At 46.9% G+C, this 19,121-nt stretch overlaps 1 protein-coding gene across 7 annotated transcripts in view; it reads left to right on the forward strand.

Annotated features, from left to right (window-relative positions):
* The window catches only part of stxbp4 (syntaxin binding protein 4), a 184,824-nt gene extending 165,954 nt beyond the window's left edge, over positions 1–18,870 (forward strand). For 5 of the 7 annotated variants that reach the window (XM_080209276.1, XM_080209277.1, XM_080209278.1 and 2 more), the window contains exon 22: positions 18,272–18,870. In XM_080209276.1, coding sequence (XP_080065402.1) covers positions 18,272–18,386 — 115 coding nt within the window. In that variant the 3' untranslated portion in view covers positions 18,387–18,870. The remainder of the gene's footprint in view (positions 1–18,271) is intronic. The other 2 variants (XM_080209279.1, XM_080209280.1) reach the window with 1 other exon arrangement.
* Positions 18,871–19,121: the final 251 nt, after the last annotated feature.

Here is a 19,121-nt window from a genome sequence, read left to right on the forward strand (position 1 = left end):
TGGTCCAATGAGGCAGCCGTGCTAACCTCGTGCTGCCTGAGAGAAATGAGAGAAAAAGAAAGAATGAAATGTGGAGAATAAAGCAAAGACCAGGAGGGGAGGGGGATAAAGGTATTGTAGAGAATATAAGACAGGGGGAAATGAGGGAAAGTTGTCGCCAGAGTACAGAATAGATACTCCGACTGAAATGGTTCAAGAAAATTAGTGAAATATGAAAGAAGGGAAAGCACCAAATATTAGAAATGTAAAATTCTACAGCACAGGAGTTTGCACATTCTCCCCATGTCTGTGTGGGTTTCCTCCGGGTGCACTGGTTTCTCCACACTCCAAAGATGTGCAGGTTAGGAAGATCAGCCATGCTAATTCTTCCCTTAAGTAAAGAAGATATGTGGGGGTCGTGGGAGGGTGGGAATTAGTGGGATAAATATGTGGGATTACAGGGATAGGGCGTGGTTGGGATCATCTGTCAGAGAGTTGGTGCGGACTGAATGGGCAAAGTGGCCTCCTTCTGCATTGTAGAATTCTAAGAAAGAAACCATTCAGCCCATTGTGTCTGTGCTAGCTCTTTGAAGGCAACATTTAATTAATGCTGACACCCTACTATTTCCTTAGAGCCCTGCAGTGATTTTTATCAGCTTCTATCAGCTTCTTTTATCGGTTTCTATCAGCCTGTTAGGGAGTGCATTCCAGATCACAATAACTTGCTGCAAATAGAGAATCCTGCTCAGCATCTGACTGTTTATTACCTGAATATTGACTCTTTCACTATTTATCCTGTCAAAAATATGGAATATGAAACAACTGCTTTGGTCTGACTGTGAGGTATTTGTGATAGTGAGCACACACGGGGTAGTTCCCAGTGATTTCTTTAGTTTCATTCCTGGAGTTCTTCCTTTTCTCTGAGCACTGCACCGCAGCCCCCCCCCCACTTCCCTAACCGCCCCCACCCCGTAATATTGTTGGTTACAGGAGTTATATTGAGTTACGGCCAAGGATCCCATCTGGTTAGTGTATGGCCGGCAGTATCTGCGCCGGGTACCAGCTGGGCCCAGGGAGAGAGTCCTTGTTTTGACTGAGTTACTGCACTGTCAGGAGCTGATTAAGTTACCATCTGGACCAAGGGAAGCCAGCTCAGTGTGTCAGACGAGCTGCTAGAAGCTGCATCAAGTTACCGCGAGTTTGCTGCCGTGTGACTTAGGTGTCAGCAGCTGCCTGGAGTCACTAAAACCAGGTTCAAGGGCAAACCTTCCATTTTATATCACTAACACAACCTTGGGGACGATCAGAAACTGAGATCCAGATTCTAGCCCTTTGACCCATGAAGATGAATATACTGTAACCGCAGTGGGGCACAGACTGCTGTCAGGCGAACTGCAAGTGTACTCAACATCCCATCGACTGTGACAGTCGTGGCTGCCTTGGTAACACTCACCCCTCTGGGTTGCTAGGTTGTGAGTTCAAGTCTCACTGCAGAGTACTGAGCACAAAAATCTAGGCTGACACCCCCAAGCGTCAGTATTGAGGGGGTGCACTCCATTGAATGAGACATAAACCAATGACCTGTCCACCCTCTCTGGCAGATATAAAAGATCTCATGGCTCTTGAGTAACAGGGTGACACAGTGGTTAGCGCCGCTGCCTCACAGCACCAAGGACCCGGTTCGATTCCGGCTTTGGGTGACTGTCTGTTTGCAGTTTGCACGTTCTCCCCGTGTCTACGTAGGTTTCCTCCCACAGTCCAAAGATGTGCAGGTTAGGTGGATTGGCCTGATAAATTTTCCCTTAGTATCCAAGGATGTGTAGGTTAAGAGGATTAGCCATGGTAAATGTCTGGGCTTACGGGGATAGGGCAGGGGAGAGAGACTGGGTAAGATCCTCTGTCAGAGAGTCGGTGTAGACTCAATGGGCCAAATGGTCACTTCTGCATTGTAGGGATTCTGGGATTGTGTTTGGAAGGATGGCAGGAGTGATAAACCTGTGACCTAAGGCTAGGGTATTTAGACCTCAGTCAACATCACTAAAACAATATCTGGCCACTATCTCCGTTGGCATTTTGGGATCTTGCTGTGCATAAATTGGCTGCCATGATACCTTGACACGACAGTGACTGCCCTACCAAAGCAGCTCGCTGGGCGTAAAAAAGTATTACGTCCTGAGCGTCCTGAGGTTGTGTAAATCCTTGTTTTATTTTACGTTACAGGGGAGAATCCTAAAGAGTATGGAGGTGTAGCTGCAGCAATGGCAGACGTAGACATTCTTTAAGGGCAGCAGTGTGAACTTGAAGCCTTCTGTAGCTCCAGCTAATTTATACAATGGCCAATCCCACAAAACTAAATGGCAACAATAAAAAGGTACAACTGCAATTTGCCTTCAGTGGCCGGGAATCTAGGGTGGTTCAAAAATGTACAAAAAAACAAAGAAAAGTACAGCGCAGGAATAGGCCCATTGGCCCTCCAAGCCCATGCTGAACAGATCAGAGTCAAAGCAGTGAGGATATGGAGAACTTGGAGATAGTGTAGCACGAAGAACAGGGGACTTGGAGAGTATGGAGGTGGTGGGATTGTTTCCCTTGGAGCAAAGAAGGTTAAAGTGAGGGATGTTAACTGAGTAGATCAGTAAACAGCTTCCACTGGCAGGAGCGTTGATAGTGTGAGGACACCGATTTAAAAATAATTGGCAGCAAAAACAGACGGGAATTTGAGGGGAAATGTTATTAGGCAGCAAGTTGTTATGATCTGGAATGCACTGCCGGACTGCTGGAAATGGATTCAATAGTAACTTTCCATCGGGAATTGGATAAGTATCTGAAGAGCAAAATGTTGCAGAACTTTGGGGAAAGAGTGGAGGGGGTTTGGCTGGAAGGGATCCAATTGGATGGCTCAAAGACCCAGCACAGATAGGAGGGACAGGATGGGCAGAATGGGCTTCTGTGCTGGAAGTTTCTGTGAATTCGATCACTGTGCCCCCAAATCCAGTCCCACTGCTCCAACATCGAGCCAGAGGTTCCCATCTTACCTACTGCCCCCCCCCCCCACCCCCCCACCCTCCTCCCTCCCTCCCTTAGACAAGTGACAGCGTGTGTGCAAGCCCTGCCTGGTCTGTTCTGTTTGGTATATTGTTACACTCAGCGTATGACAACTCCTGCTGCATCTAGTCATCTTCCTTTAACACTGGTCTCAGTGCTGCTATCCACATGGTGTATACGTGTGATCTTTAACTTTTCCTTGTGTGTTTGTTGGGAATGAGAGTATTTTTGATCGCTCACTCGGTTATTGAATGGTGGTAGATGTGGGTTAAATGAGTAGATATCATGGAAAATTCTTTTGCCTGGAGTTGGTTCTCTGTGATTGCCACATCTGGCTAACCCTGTGATTTAAAGTTTATTTATTAGTGTTACAAGTATGCTTACATTAACACTGCAGTGAAGTTACTGTGACAATCCCCTCGTTGCCACACTCCGGTGCCCGCTCGGGTGCACTGAGGGAGAATTTAACATGGCCAGTGCATCTAACCTGCATACCTTTTGGACTGTGGGAAGAAATCAGAGCACCCGGAGAAAACCCACGCAGACACGGGGAGAATATTCACACTCCGCAGACAGTGAACCAAGCCGAGAATTGAACTGGGTCGCTGGTGCTTTGAGGCAGCAGTGCCAACTACTGTGTCACCGTGGAGCATTGACCGAGATGAGGAGCCCATTGCAAGAACAGCTGAGGGACAAAAAAGTGCATCTACAGTCTCCTGGAGACAAGAGAGCGTTGCCTGTAAGGTTAGAGAAGGAGGAAGGGGAGAAGGAGCGAGGGGGAAGGAGGGAACTGAAGAGGCTGTGTTTTGGGATTCTATGAGGTGGCTCCTGTTTTCTTACTGGTACGTCGAGGTGAATGCAGCAGACAGCTTTCTGGCTACCAGCACTCCCTGTACCTCTCCCCTCCCCAGTCACACAGTGTGTGTGAAGGAAAACATTCAAAAACATTGGAAAATTCACCCTGTAGGAGAGGCCAAAGAGTGCAACCGCAGACAGAAAAAGCAATAGTAACAGAGTGGAATGTTCCAGTCCTACACATGTTCTTTCAACAACTGAGAAATGTGAGAAGAGTGGAGCCTGCTCTGTCAGGCCGAATCTCCACCTAATTCCAACTCACTTTCTTTTCCTCTTTTTCAGTTGGGACTTTCCCCATGTCACATATCAGAGGCAACCTTCAGTTTCTTAGCCAGTCTCCCTGGACCAAGGACAGCTTTCTTCCACTCTGGGGTTGTGTATTATGGATCTAATGCTGGATCCGCACACTCTGCCAGCGCTGAGGCAGGTGGTGTTCGGGGAAACGGGTGGGTGGGAGGCTCGGAATTTGGTCCACTCTTTCCGCTGGTTGTGTTTGGCCAGCATGTGGGCCTTTCGGAGTGATTCAGAATGGTCGGCTCCTTCACGGATGCATCTTCTCCGGTTTGGGTGGTCTCCAGCAAGAGGTTTGCACAGATCGGTGTGGCGTTGCCACCCTGACTGAGAACAGTGATGGCACATGCCAGTGATTAAAGTTAAGCTCAATTACAGCCAGGATTGGTCCATTGGAAGAGATTCCAGGGCGTCATCAACCTTTCGATCCCTCTGATTTGCTACATTGCTTGTCCAACATTCCCAACTTCATAAGCACGTTTTTCCAATTAAATATTTTCTTTGTTTCCCATCAGAAACTCTTTGTCCACAAGTCTAGCTCCCTCCATCAGCAGTGTCCAAAACCACGTTGTTTCTAACCTTGGAGTCCTGTTTGACCCAGAGCTGAATTTCCAATCTCCTAGTTCCACCTCCAGAGCGCTATCTTACTCTGTCCCACCTGAGCTCCGCTGCTGCTGAAACCTGTCCTGCATTTGTTACCTCCGGGCTTATCTCTCCAACACCCTCCTGGCCACTTCTGGCCAGCCTTCCGTTTTCTCCCTCCACAAACTTCAGCACATCCTTAACCACCCCCAGTCCCATTTATCCATCTGCCCTGTTTCTGCTGACCTATCGCTCTACAGGACCTCAGTCATTGGGCTTTCATACGTGCGGTCAGATTAGTCCAGGGCCTCTCCATCTCTGCAATCTCCTTCAGTCCCACTGCCCCTAACCTCTTCCAGTCCCACAGCCCCATAACCTCTTCCAGTCCCACAGCCCCATAACCTCTTCCAGTCCCACAGCCCCATAACCTCTTCCAGTCCCACAGTCCCGTAACCTCCTCCAGTCCCACAGCCCCATAACCTCTTCCAGTCCCACAGTCCCGTAACCTCTTCCAGTCCCACAGCCCCATAACCTCCTCCAGTCTCACAGCCCCATAACCTCTTCCAGTCCCACAGCCCCGTAACTTCCTCCAGTCCCACAGCCCCGTAACTTCCTCCAGTCCCACGGCCCTGTAACCTCCTCCAGTCCCACAGCCCCATAACCTCTTCCAGTCCCACAGTCCCGTAACCTCTTCCAGTCCCACAGCCCCGTAACTTCCTCCAGTCCCACAGCCCCATAACCTCCTCCAGTCTCACAGCCCCATAACCTCTTCCAGTCCCACAGCCCCATAACCTCCTCCAGTCTCACAGCCCCATAACCTCTTCCAGTCCCACAGCCCCATAACCTCCTCCAGTCTCACAGCCCCATAACCTCCTCCAGTCTCACAGCCCCATGCGATATCTGCATCCTACATTGTGTGCCTCCAATTTTAGTTGCTCCACCATTAAGATTGGGCCTTCAATTTCCTAGCCCTAGGTTCTGGGATTTTCTCTCTAAATCTCTCTCCCTTTCTCTCCTTTAAGACACATTTTAAAACCTATCTCTTTGGCCAAGCCTTAGGGATGTAGGAAATCGGGGCAGGAGGAGGCCATTCAGCCTACCGAGCCTGCTCTGCCATTCACATTGATCAAGGTTCATCATTTATCTCTTGTGCCATTTTCTCCTCTGTCTATATATCCCTTGATGTCTTTAGTATCCTATGAATTTCTGTCTTGGGCAAGCTCAGTGTTTGAGACTCCACAGCCTTGGGGCAGAGGGTTCTATATTTTCTTTTGAAATTCAGTTTCATTCAGTGCCAAGCCTTATCTCTCTGAAAGCCTCACATCGGCTCCTGGATTGAGAAGGGAGGCGATGGCCTAGTGATATTATCACTCGACTATTAACCCAGAAACTCAGCTAATGTTCTGGGGACCCGGGTTCAAATTTTGCCAAGGCAGATGGTGAAATTTGAATTCAGTAAAAAATATCTGGAATTAAGAATCTACCGCCGATTGTCGGAAAAATCCATCTGGTTCGCTAATGCCCTTTAGGGAAGGAAATCTGCCGTCCTTACTTGTTCTGGCCTACATGTAACTTCAGAGCCACAGCAATGTGGGTGACTCTCAACTGCCCTCCAAGGGCAGCTAGGGATGGGTAATAAATGCTGGCCCACAAATAAATTAACAATATGCAAATATGCCCACCAGGTTAAAAAGGTTAGAAAGCCTGTGTTTATTTCTGTTCTCTGTCTATTAACCAATTCTCAATCCATAACAGTTGTCAAGCCCTAACTTTGGGTTTAAAACAAAAAGGAAAAGATACGGTTTGCACGTGTTGATTCAAAATAGCAGCAACTAATTTATTCCAGGAGTTGTTTCACCCCAATGACATCACCATCAAATCATGGATTGGCTTTTAAAGCAATCATGCAATTGCTTAAATATATAGCTGCATCCAACACCCAGTCCCATTGGTCACTAATCTGTGAGAGACCTAATCAGAAGCCTTCTGAACATCCAAATACACCATAATCAACTGCACTTCCTTCATCTATTCTGCAAATAACATCCACAAAAAGCTCCAGCAGATTTATCAAACATGACTTCCCTACTAAGGAAGTGGCTCTAGAAATAATGGATGCAATGGTGATCATCTTCCAGGATTCTATAGACTCTGGAACAGTCCCTGTAGATTGGAGAGTAGAAAATGTCACTCCAATATTCAAAAAGGGAGGTAGAGAGAATACAGGGAATTGTAGACCAGTCAGCTTAACATCAGCAGTGGGGAAAATTCTCAAATCCATTATCGAGGACTTTGTAGCAGAGCATTTAGAAAGCAGTGGCAGGATCAAAGTCAGCATGGATTTATGAAGGGGAAATCATGCTTGATAAATCTGTTGGAATTCTGTGAAGCTGTAACTAGGAGACTTGACAAGGGGGAGCCAGTCGATGTGGTATATTTGGACTTTCAGGAAGTGTTTCACAAAGTCCCACATAAGAGATTATCGTGCAAGATTAAAGCACTTGAGACTGGGGGGAAGTATATTGAGACAGATAGAAAACTGGTTAGTAGAGAGGAAACAGAGTAGGAGTTCATGAGTGCTTTTCAAATTGGCAAGCAGTAACTAGTGCTGGGACCCCAGGGAACAAAATGTAACATCTCAAAGTTTGCAGATGATATCAAGTTCAGTGGGAGGGTGAACTGTGATGAGGATACAGAAATCTTTCAGAATGATCTGGACAGGTTGGGTCAGTAGGCAAATGAATGGTAGATGCAGTATAATTTAGATAAGTGTGAGGTTATTCACTTTTGAAGCAAAAACAAGAATGCAGATTACTATCTGAATGGCTGTAAATTGGGAGAGGGGAGTGTGTAGAGGGACCTGGGTGTCCTTGTGCACCGGTTGCTGAAGGTAAGCAGGCAATAAAGAAGACAAATGGTACGTTGGCCTTCATTGTGAGAGGTTTCGAGTACAGGAGCAGGGATGTGTTGTTGCAATTATACAGGGCCTTGGTGAGGCCACACCTAGAGTATTGTGCGGAGTTTTAATCTCCTTATCAGAGGAAGGATGTTCTTGCTCTCGAGGGAGTGCAGCGAAGGTTTACCAGGCTGATTCCAGGGATGGCGGGACTGATGTATGAGGAGAGATTGACTAGATTAGGATTGTTTTTGCTGGAATTCAGACGAATGAGACTCATAGAGACTCATAAAATTCTAACAGGACTAGATAGGGTCGATACAGGGAGGATGTTCCCGATGGCAGGGGAGTCCAGAACCAGGGGTCACAGTCTGAGGATTCAGGATAGACCATGTAGGACGGAGATGAGGAGACATTTCCTCACCCAAAGAGTGGTGAGCCTGTGGAATCCATTACCACAGGCAGTAGTTGATGCCAAAACATTGAATGTATTCAAGAGATGGCTGGATGTAGCACTTGGAGCAAATGGGATCAAAGGTTATGGAGAGAAAGCAGGATTAGGCTGTTGAGTTGAATGATCAGCCATGATCGTAATGAATGGTGGAGCAGGCTCGAAGGGCCAAATGGCCTCCAGATTCATCTATCTTCTATGTTTCTGTACTTCTGAATTGACAAATATCTCTGAAAATTCCATTCCCAGTCCTGGTCACCTTGTAACCACGTCTCTGCAATGGTAATTTTGTCAACTTTATGTCATCTGTCCTGATATCTCTTTAGCTGACTTGGTTAGATTTGTACAGTTTGCAACTGTACAGGGCACTGGTGAGGCCGCAGCTGGAGTACTGTGTGCAGTTTTGGTCGCCGCACTTGCGCAAGGATATTTTGGCCTTGGAGGGAGTGCAGAGGAGGTTTACTAGGCTGATACCGGAGATGAGGGGGTTGAGCTATGAAGAGAGGCCGAATAGACTGGGTCTGTGCTCGTTGGAGTTTAGAAGGATGAGGGGGGATCTTATAGAAACGTATAAGATAATGAAGGGGATGGATAGGGTAGAGGTAGAGAGATTCTTCCCACTCAGAAAGGACAGTAGGACTAGAGGGCACAGCCTCAAGATAAGGGGGGGGGGGCAGTTTAGAACGGAGTTGAGGAGGAACTTCTTCACTCAAAGGGTGGTGAATCTCTGGAATTCTCTGCCCGTTGAGGTGGTGGAGGCTACCTCGCTAAATATTTTTAAGAAGCGGGTTGATGGGTTTTTGATAAGAGAAGGGATTAAGGGTTATGGGGAGAGGGCGGGAAAGTGGAACTGAGCCACAACAGATCAGCCATGATCTTATTGAATGGCGGGGCAGGCTCGAAGGGCTAGATGGCCTACTCCTGCTCCTATTTCTTATGTTCTTATGTTCGATAACACCCCTGTGAAGTGGTTTGTTGTATTAGGATGTAAAATATACAGATTTTGTTGGTGAGAGTGTTGACCGAGGTGTCAGCCTGGTGTCACTGTGGGAGGGAGGGGACCGGTATGTTTATTGATACTGAGACATCCCATCCCACCCACTGGAACCGGATGTCGCTCATACACAGGAAGGCAGATCCATTGTCAAAAGTCAATGAAAAGAAAAGCAGCGGATTACTTCAAAAAAAGTCATTTATTTCCTTTGGGGAAAAGTAAGGTGGATATGTGCTTGCTGTATGCAGCTGTTGCATCTGAAGTTCAGGGACTCAGTCTGTGTTTGTGTTTATTTTGGGCACTGGGATCCTCATGAATTTCCTGTTTTGAAGAACCGAGAGTGAAGTGGGTGATCATGTAATGCCACGCAGGACAGATTCTGCTTTTGATTTTTCATTGCGTGTCTCGAGAGGATCTGTCAGCTCGCTGCCTTGTCTCTGCTTCTGTAGCAGTGAGGAGTGAGGGACCTAATGACAGAGCATTTCATGAAGGGTTCCACAACACATGTGCACAGTGAGTGATGTAGCATCTGCATTGTGACTGCTCTATCCCACTCCAAATCAGCCTCGGTAGCAGAGTGATTAGCACTGCTGCTTTACAGCTCCAGGGGCCTGGGTTCGATTCCCGGCCTGGGTCACTGTCTGTGTGGAGTTTGCACATTCTCCTCATGTCTGCGTGGGTTTCCTCCAGGTGCTCCAGTTTCCTCCCACAGTCCAAAGATGTGTAGGTTAGGTTGATTGGCCATGCGAAAAATTGCCCCTTAGAGTCATGAGATGCGTAGGTTAGAGGAATTAATGGGTAAATATATAGGGATATGGGGGTAGAGATTGTGGTCGGTGCAGACTCAATGGGCCAAATGGGCTCCTTCTGCACTGTAGGATTTCTATGATTTCTATGAGGCTCAATCATTACATATCCATTGGTGAATAGCCTGCTGGTGTTAACAACAACTCAAACAAAGGCAATGGCCATTAGGAACTGGAAATAATATATCAGTTGTAGACATATCCCACACACTTCACTGTAAGACTGACCTATCCCACACACCTCACTGTAACACTCTCTGATATATCCCACACACCCCACTGTCACACCCTGATATATCTCACACACCCCGCTGTCACACTCTCTGATATATCCCACACACCCCACTGTAACACTCTCTGATTTATCCCACACACCCCACTGTAACACTCTCTGATTTATCCCACACACCCCACTGTCACACTCTGATATATCTCACACACCCCACTGTCACACTCTGATATATCTCACACACCCCACTGTCACACTCTGATATATCTCACACACCCCACTGTCACACTCTCTGATATATCCCACACACCTCACTGTAACACTCTCTGATATATCTCACAACCCTCACTGTAACAATGATACATCCCACACCCCTCACTGTAACACTCTCTGATATACCCCACACCCCTCACTGTAACACTCTCTGATATATCTCAGAACCCTCATAGTAACACTCTGATATATTCCACACCCCTCATGTAACACTCTGATATATCTCACACCCCTCACTGTAAGAATCTCTGATATATCCCACACCCTTCACTGTAACACTTTCTGCTATATCCCACACCCCTCACTCACACTCTCTGACATATCCCACACCCTTCAATGTAACACTCTCTGATATATCTCACACTCCTCACTGTAACACTCTCTGATATACCCCATACCCCTCACTGTATCACTCTCTGATATATCCCACACCCCTCATTGTAACACTTTCTGATATACCCCACAACCCTCATTGTAACACTCTCTGATATATTCCACACCTCTCACTGTAACATTCTTTGATATACCCCTCACTGTAACAATCTGATATACCCCACATCCCTCACTGTAACAATCTGATATACCCCACATCCCTCACTGTAACAATCTGATATACCCCACATCCCTCACTGTAACAATCTGATATATCCCACACCCCTCATTGTAATACTTTCTGATATATTCCACACCCCTAACTGTAACAATCTCCGATATGTCCCACAGCTCTCACTGTAAAATTCTCTGATCTACCCCACACTCCTCACTGTAAAACTCTCTGATATACCCCAAACAACTCACTGTAACACTCTGATATATTCCACATCCCTCACTGTAACAATCTGATATATCCCACACCCTTCGCTGTAACAATCTCTGATATATCCCACACCCTTCACTATAACACTCTGATGTATCACACACCTTTTACTGTAACAATCTCTGATATAACCCACACCCTTCACTATAATACTCTGATGTATCACGCACCTTTTACTGTAACAATCTCTGATATAACCCACACCCAAAACTGTAACACTGATATACCCCACACGCCTCACTGTGACAATCTAATATATCACACACCCTTTACTGTAACAATCTCTGTTATACCCCACATCCTTCAATGACCCCAACATTTGTCTTGTTGTATCACAGCTTGGCATGGTTCCTACTCTGTGCAAAACCAGAAGGAACTGCAAGAGGTCATGAATGTAGCCCAATCCATCACACAAACCAGCCTCCCATCCATTGACTCTGTCTACACTTCCCGCTGCCTCATTAAAGCAGCCAACATAATCAAGGACCCCATGCACCCCAACCATTCTCTGTTCCACCTTCTTCTGTCGGGAAAAAGTTGCAAAATTCTGAGGTCACATACCAACCGACTCAAGAATAGCTTCTTCCCTGCTGCTGTCAGACTTTTGAATGGACCTACCTTGCATTAAGTTGATCTTTCTCTACACCCTAGCTAAGACTGTAACATTCCATTCTGCACTCTCCCGTTTCCATCTCTATGAATGGTATGTTTTGCCTGTATAGCACACAAGAAACAATACTTTTCTCTGTCAGTTAATACATGTGACAATAATAAATCAAATTAAATATTTGAAGAAACAGTGAATCTAGAGTGCAGTCTCTGGGGGTCTTGGAGAGAGATACGAGTTGGGTGAGAAGAGTCAAGTGAATGCTCAGGGAGGAAATCATCTGCAACTGTGTCACTTCCAAACAAGAAGCCTTTGTGTCAAACTAGTGGTAATTCTTCACTGGTTTATGTGTCTGTAAATATATTGCTGGGGTAAAGGCATGCTAGGAATTTGAATCATATCTTGTATTTGTATTGAGATCTTTTCAACTTTTTAATCTGGGAGTTCAATTGTTTGAATGTTATTCTTTGTATTAAAAGTTCCTCAGCAGACTCCTGTGAATTTGTTCATTAACTTTCTCCCATGGTTTCCAAAAAAAGTTTGGTTCCATCAAGCCAGATATGACCTGTCCAGTATTATCAGCTAGGATTGCAACAGTGTTCATTCCCAGAGGAAATCTGGCAGGCTCGAGTTGCTATGGTCATTCTAAAGTTGCCTGAAAAGTTTCCTCATAAATATAGAATCATCAAATCTTATAGAACAGAAGATTCTGTGCCATCTGATTGGGCCTACTCTTTTTAACTATTTAGCTAACAGCTAACAGGCCACCAGGCAGCATGATGGTACAGTGGGTAGCACTGCTGCCTCACAACACCAGGGAGCCGGGTTCGATTCCCAGCTTGGGTCACTGTGCGGAGTCTGCACGTTCTCCCTGTTTCTGCATGGGTTTCCTCCGGGTGCACCAGTTTTCTACCATACTCCAAATATCTATGAGTCAGGTGGATAGGCCATGCTAAATGTGAGGGGTTGTGGGAAAGGACCTGGGTAAGATGCTCTTTCAGAGAGATTGTGCAGATCACTGTGGGGATTCTATCACATTGAACACGATGGAGAGAATTTAATCTGCCAAAATGGCAGGATTGTGTCAGGTGGGTGGTAAAGTATTGATTGCAAATCCTTGTTTTTATTCACCATTTGCAACTTAACCCTTGGAAGCAGAGTTTCCATTTCTTTGGAAATCACCAGGTACACTGAGGGGATGCTGGTTTGAGAGGGAAGGACTTTTCCGCTTGCCGACTGGATCCAGCTTATCTGACTCACCAACTCTGCAAGAACATCCTCCCAGTCTCCCCACCCGGCCTCCCCCATCTCCTGCATACTCTTCCCTCCCCACTGAAATTCCCGCCCGTGCTGCCCCTCACCCCACCACCAAGTACAACTCCTCCCCCCGCTCCCCCTCCCCACTGTCCCTTAGTTGGGGCATGAATCTGGCCCTGTGACCTCCTCCAGACATCCTCCCATCTGACTGGAAGCAGTGCCTATCAGTTGGGTTGGCTTCTAGTTGGTGATGTCTTACACACAGTGTGGAGCTGAAAATCCATAGTGTGCTGTGGGTCATCATCTTCTGGGTTCCCCGTGCTCTATCAGACACACCCAATGGGTTTAGAAAGTTACAATTACCCATTACTCCAGCTAAATCTTAACCAGTGATTTGCCAAGATCCATCAGAACTCCATGCCTCTAATTATCATCTGAAAAAACTGTCATCTTCACAGGTTTCTGTGTATACATTAAGCTCTGTCTGTTTCTGTGCCCGCGTAATGTTGGACCCTTAGAGGATGAGAAGGGGGACTTAGTGGTAAGGGATGGGGAAATGGCTGAGGTCTTGAATAACTTTTTTGTTTCGGTCTTCACGGAGGAGGACGTGAATAATTTGCCGGGTGTTAGAGATGGAAAGGTGGTAGGACTGGAGGGTCTCGATGACATTACTGTTACTAGAGAGGTGGTGCTCGACAGACTGGAGGGGGCTGATTGTGGACAGGTCCCCAGGACCGGATGGAATGCATCCGAGGGTTCTGAAAGAAATGGCGGAGGTGATAGTGGATGCCTTGGTGGTTATTTTCCAGACGTCGCTGGATTCCGGGGAAGTGCCGGAAGATTGGAAAGCGGCTAATGTTACGCCGTTGTTTAAGAAGGGTGCCAGGCAAAAGGCGGGGAATTATAGGCCGGCTAGTTTAACGTCTGTTGTAGGTAAAATGTTAGAATCCGTCATCAAGGAGGAAATAGCAAGGCATCTTGAGGGGAATTGCTTGATAGAGCAGACGCAGCACGGTTTCGTTAAGGGGAAGTCGTGTCTGACAAATTTACTTGAGTTCTATGAGGATGTGTCAAGGGCGGTGGATAGAGGAGAGCCAGTGGATGCGGTCTTTCTTGATTTTCAGAAGGCGTTTGACAAGGTACCTCACAAGAGGTTATTGCAGAAGGTCAGGGGACATGGAGTTGAGGGTAGGGTGTTAGCGTGGATAGAGGACTGGTTGTCAAATAGGAGGCAGAGAGTGGGGGTCAATGGGTGCTATTTGGATTGGCGGTTGGTGACTAGTGGAGTGCCTCAGGGGTTGGTGCTGGGGCCTCAGCTATTTACCATTTATATAGATGATCTGGAGGAGGGAACCGAGTGTATGGTGTCGAAATTTGCTGATGACACCAAGATTGGTGGAAAGGCAAATTGTGCGGAGGGTGTGGAGAGTCTGCAGAAGGATCTAGATAGGCTGGGCGAATGGGCCAGGAACTGGCAAATGGAATTTAATGTTGGCAAGTGCGAGGTGGTACACTTTGGTAGGAATAATGGTAGGAAGGATTATTACTTACGTGGAGAAAAACTGCAGCAGGCGACGGTGCAGAGGGACCTCGGGGTCCTTGTGCATGAGTCGCAAAAACCCAGCTTGCAGGTGCAGCAGGTGGTCAGGAAGGCTAATGGGATGCTGGCCTTCATAGCGAGGGGGATTGAATATAAAAGTAGGGAGGTCTTGCTGCGGCTATATAGGGCATTGGTGAGGCCGCAGCTGGAGTACTGTGTGCAGTTTTGGGCACCGTAGTTACGCAAGGATATTTTGGCCTTGGAGGGAGTGCAGAGGAGGTTTACTAGGCTGATACCGGAGTTGAGGGGGTTGAGCTATGAGGAGAGGCTGAATAAACTAGGCTTGTACTCATTAGAGTTTAGAAGAATGAGGGGAGATCTCATTGAGACGTATAAGATGATGAATGGGATGGATAGGATAGAGGTGGAGAGACTCTTCCCGCTCAGAAAGGACAGTAGGACTAGGGGGCATAGCCTCAAGATAAAGGGGGGGCGGTTTAGAACGGAGTTGAGGAAGAACTTCTTCACTCAAAGGGTGGTGAATCTCTGGAATTCTCTGCCCGTTGAAGTGGTGGAGGCTACCTCGCTAAATATTTTTAAGAAGCAGGTTGATGGGTTTTTGATAAGAGAGGGGATTAAGGGTTATGGGGAGAGGGCGGGAATGTGGAACTGAGCCACGACAGATCAGCCATGATCTTATTGAATGGCGGGGCAGGCTCGAAGGGCTAGATGGCCTACTCCTGCTCCTATTTCTTATGTTCTTATGTAACGTGCCTGTATTGTAATGGGAAGCTGTTTAACCAGAGGGATGAAGGGTTTGTCATACGAGGAGTGGGTTGAGGACTCTGGGTCTATATCGATGTAGTTTAGAAGGGTGAGGGGAGATCTAATTGAAACTTACAGAATACTGAGCGACCTGGATAGAGTGGATCTGAAGAGATGTTTCCATTACTGGGAGAGACTAGAACTCGAGGGCACAACCTCAGTGTAAAGGGACGCTCCTGAAATCTCTTCAGCCAGAGGATGATGAATCTGTGGAACTCTTTGCCACAGAGGGCTGTGGAGGCCAGGTCAGTGAGTGTCTTTAAGACGGAAGATAGATATTGCCAGGACTAGAAAAACGTAACTTTGAGGAGAGATTGGATAGTCTGGCGTTCAATTGCAACTTCAAAACAGGGTAAAGACAGCACTGGCTATGACTGACGTGGTTGAATAGCTGTGGTATCAGGTTTGCAACAGAGGGTTCAGTGAAGTGTTGAGTACTGATAGTGATTGTTGTTATGTGAGTGATGGGGAGGTAGTGAAATAAGCAGTGGATGTGATCGATGGTTCAGTTAATAGGATATGGCATTTGAAGAAAATCTCATTCACCTTGGCAACTCGTGTCAGAGTGTTAGACTTTTCCCTGCACTGCATCCAAGTTCTTGGAGCAACACTCCTGACACTGACCTCTGCTGCTACACTTTCCCAACGACTGCCTAAGTATCTATCCCAAGAGTCTTCCAGCCATCCCTGCGGATGCAGGCTGTCTCTCTTTCTCACTACATCTTGCACCAAAATCTCGACTGAGTTGTCCAAAAAGCTTGGTGCTCACTATTTCACATGTTCAGCCTCAAAGAAATATAACCTAGGTTCACTTTTCAAAGAACTACCACTACCCCTTGCAGCCACAGTAAGCAGTCTCACAACACCAGGTTAAAGTCCAACAGTTTATTTGGTACTACGAGCTTTCGGAGCGCTGCTCCTTCATTAGGTGAGCGCAGGAGCAGCACTCTGAATGCTTGTGTTACCAAATAAACCTGTTGGACTTTAATTTGGTATTGTGAGACTTCTTACTGTGCCCACCCCAGTCCAATGCTGGTATCTCCACGTCTTGCAGCCACAATGCGCTTCTCCTTTAAGAGATGCAGGCTCCTTTAAATACTGCTAACCCCTTGTGATAATTATCCCTGGTCATGTCCAGCCAATGGACTGTCCAGGCAGAGGCTGCTGGGTGCACGCACAAACCATGTAAACAATAAGCCAGCCTGAATGGAACGTGCTGCTGCATCACAGTGAGCAGGACAGGGGTTAATCAGACAGGATATTTAACCTCCATCCCCAGGTGGATTTTGGGGGTTAGCTCCCACGATATCTGTCAGTACCTATAACAAAAAAAGACTTGCTGACATTTCAGATTCCTGAGAAGGTTTCATTCCTCACCACCCAACAATTATTATGTTGTGTTCTATTTTTAGGCGTGTTTGTAATAATGTGGACATGTTTTGACAAGCTTGCAAATATAGTCAGTTCAGTCAAGACCTTCTTCCTGATCAATTTTGATTCGATTTGATTTATCATTGTCACATGTATTAACATACAGTGAAAAGTATTGTTTCTTGCGCGCGATACAGACAAAACATACTGTTCATAGAGAAGAAAAGGAGAGGGTGCAGAATGTAGTATTACAGCCATAGCTAGGGTGTAGAGAAAGATCGGCTTAATGCAGGGTAGCTCCATTCAAAAGTCTGACAGCAGCAGGGAAGAAGCTGTTCTTGAGTTGGTTGGTAAGTGACCTTAGGCTTTTGTATCTTTTTCCCAACGGAAGAAGGTGGAAGTTGGAAGAGAGAATGTCCAGGGGGTCCTTAGTTATGCTGGCTGCTTTGCCGAGGCAGCGGGAAGTGTAGACAGAGTCAATGGATGGGAGGCTGGTTTGTGTGATGAATTGGGCTATATTCATAACCTTTTGTAGTTTCTTGTGGTCTTGGGCAGAGCAGGAGCCCATACCAAGCTTTGTTACAACCAGAAAGAATGTACTCTTTCTCCCATGATTCAGCTATTCCTGTCGTCTCCACCTTCCTGCTCTCTGAAGCTCTGTCCCTCCGTGCCTCCTCATCAACTCCCTTTCAAACCCTGTGAACCTATTGGCTTTACTTGAACAAGGATTATTTCAGGGAGGCACAGTGGCTAGCTCTGCTGCCTCACAGCGCCAGGGATCCGGGTTCAATTCCAACTGTCTGTGCAGAGCCTGCACCTTCTTCCTGTGTCTGCGTGGGTTTCCTCCGGGTGCTCCGGTTTCCTCCCACAGTCCAAAGATGTGCAAGTTGGGCCGATTGCCATGCTATATTGCTCCTTAGTGTTAGGAGGACAAGCAGAGTAAATACGTGGGGTTATGGTGATAGGGCCTGGGTGGGATTGTCGTCAGTGCAGGCTTCACAGGCCAAATGGCCTCCTTCTGCATTACAGGGATTCTATAATTCTGTTGAATACTGTAGTGGTGTGACTTCAGAACTTCAGTTCTATGGGGCAGCTACAAATATCATGTGATCATCGATCTCGATCTCCCTCTCTGTGCCCAGTCCATCCCAGCTCTCGCTCTAATTGATACCTGGCTCTCTCACTATCCTATCAATCCTCCAGCATACTGGCCTGTAGTTCCTGCCTCTTTTGTCCATTCCCATTTCCTCTGGCTTTAGCTCCCATTGTGCCCAGCGGGTCCCTGTCCCTGGTGTGCATTACAGGCACTCGTTCCGGGGTCATGTTGACACCTGGCTCCCTATCCTGTGGATCCTGGGCTCGGAGATGCGCAGATTCCTGATTTATATTGTTATCTTTAAGATTGTTGTGAAAGTGAGAAGGTGCTGGGAGTTTCTGATCTTCCTTTCTTCAGCCACGTGACTCAGATGACTTCATGGATCCACCCTGTGACCAGCGGGTTGAGTGGACTGTGCGGAGAGAGAAGCAGCAACACTGACCAGCAAGAGCTTCCGGAGTTCAGGAGCTGACACAGAGCAGGAGGTGCCAAGGACAGAGATGGCAAGAGTGCGAATCGATTGTTCCACCAACATCTAACCCCATATAGAGTGCTGTAAATATCCTCAAAAATCACATCCTGAAAACTTTCTTTTATAAAACAAAGTAGGGCTTGAATTGGTGGAAACTGTACACAGTGGGTTTGAACCCTGATCTTCCAGTTCAGGCTGAACTCCAGTTCAGGCCACGCAGGGATTGGGAGGATGTGGGTTCATGCAGCCTCAGTGTAGCTTTTCATTCACACAAGCCCAGAATCTAATGATAATATTACTCATTATTTTGCATTCCATTTTTAGCTGTCCTGTTCAATTCTGATATTGTAGCAGTGATGCAGTAGGGCTTCGTTGAAAGATAAAATTAAGACATTTAACTGGGGCAGTCATCTAACCCTGTGCTGTGCCTGTCCTGGGAGTGTTTGATGGGGGACAGTGTAGAGGGAGCTTTACTCTGTATCTAACCCCATGCTGTACCTGTCCTGGGAGTGTTTGATGGGGACAGTGTAGAGGGAGCTTTACTCTGTATCTACCCCGTGCTGTACCTGTCCTGGGAGTGTTTGATGGGGACAGTGTAGAGGGAGCTTTACTCTGTATCTAACCCCGTGCTGTACCTGTCCTGGGAGTGTTTGATGGGGACAGTGTAGAGGGAGCTTTACTCTGTATCTAACCCCGTGCTGTACCTGTCCTGGGAGTGTTTGATGGGGACAGTGT

The sequence above is a fragment of the Carcharhinus amblyrhynchos genome, chromosome 21 (genome assembly GCF_965287045.1).
Source record: "Carcharhinus amblyrhynchos chromosome 21, sCarAmb.v2.hapA, whole genome shotgun sequence".
NCBI classification, from domain to species: domain Eukaryota; kingdom Metazoa; phylum Chordata; class Chondrichthyes; order Carcharhiniformes; family Carcharhinidae; genus Carcharhinus; species Carcharhinus amblyrhynchos.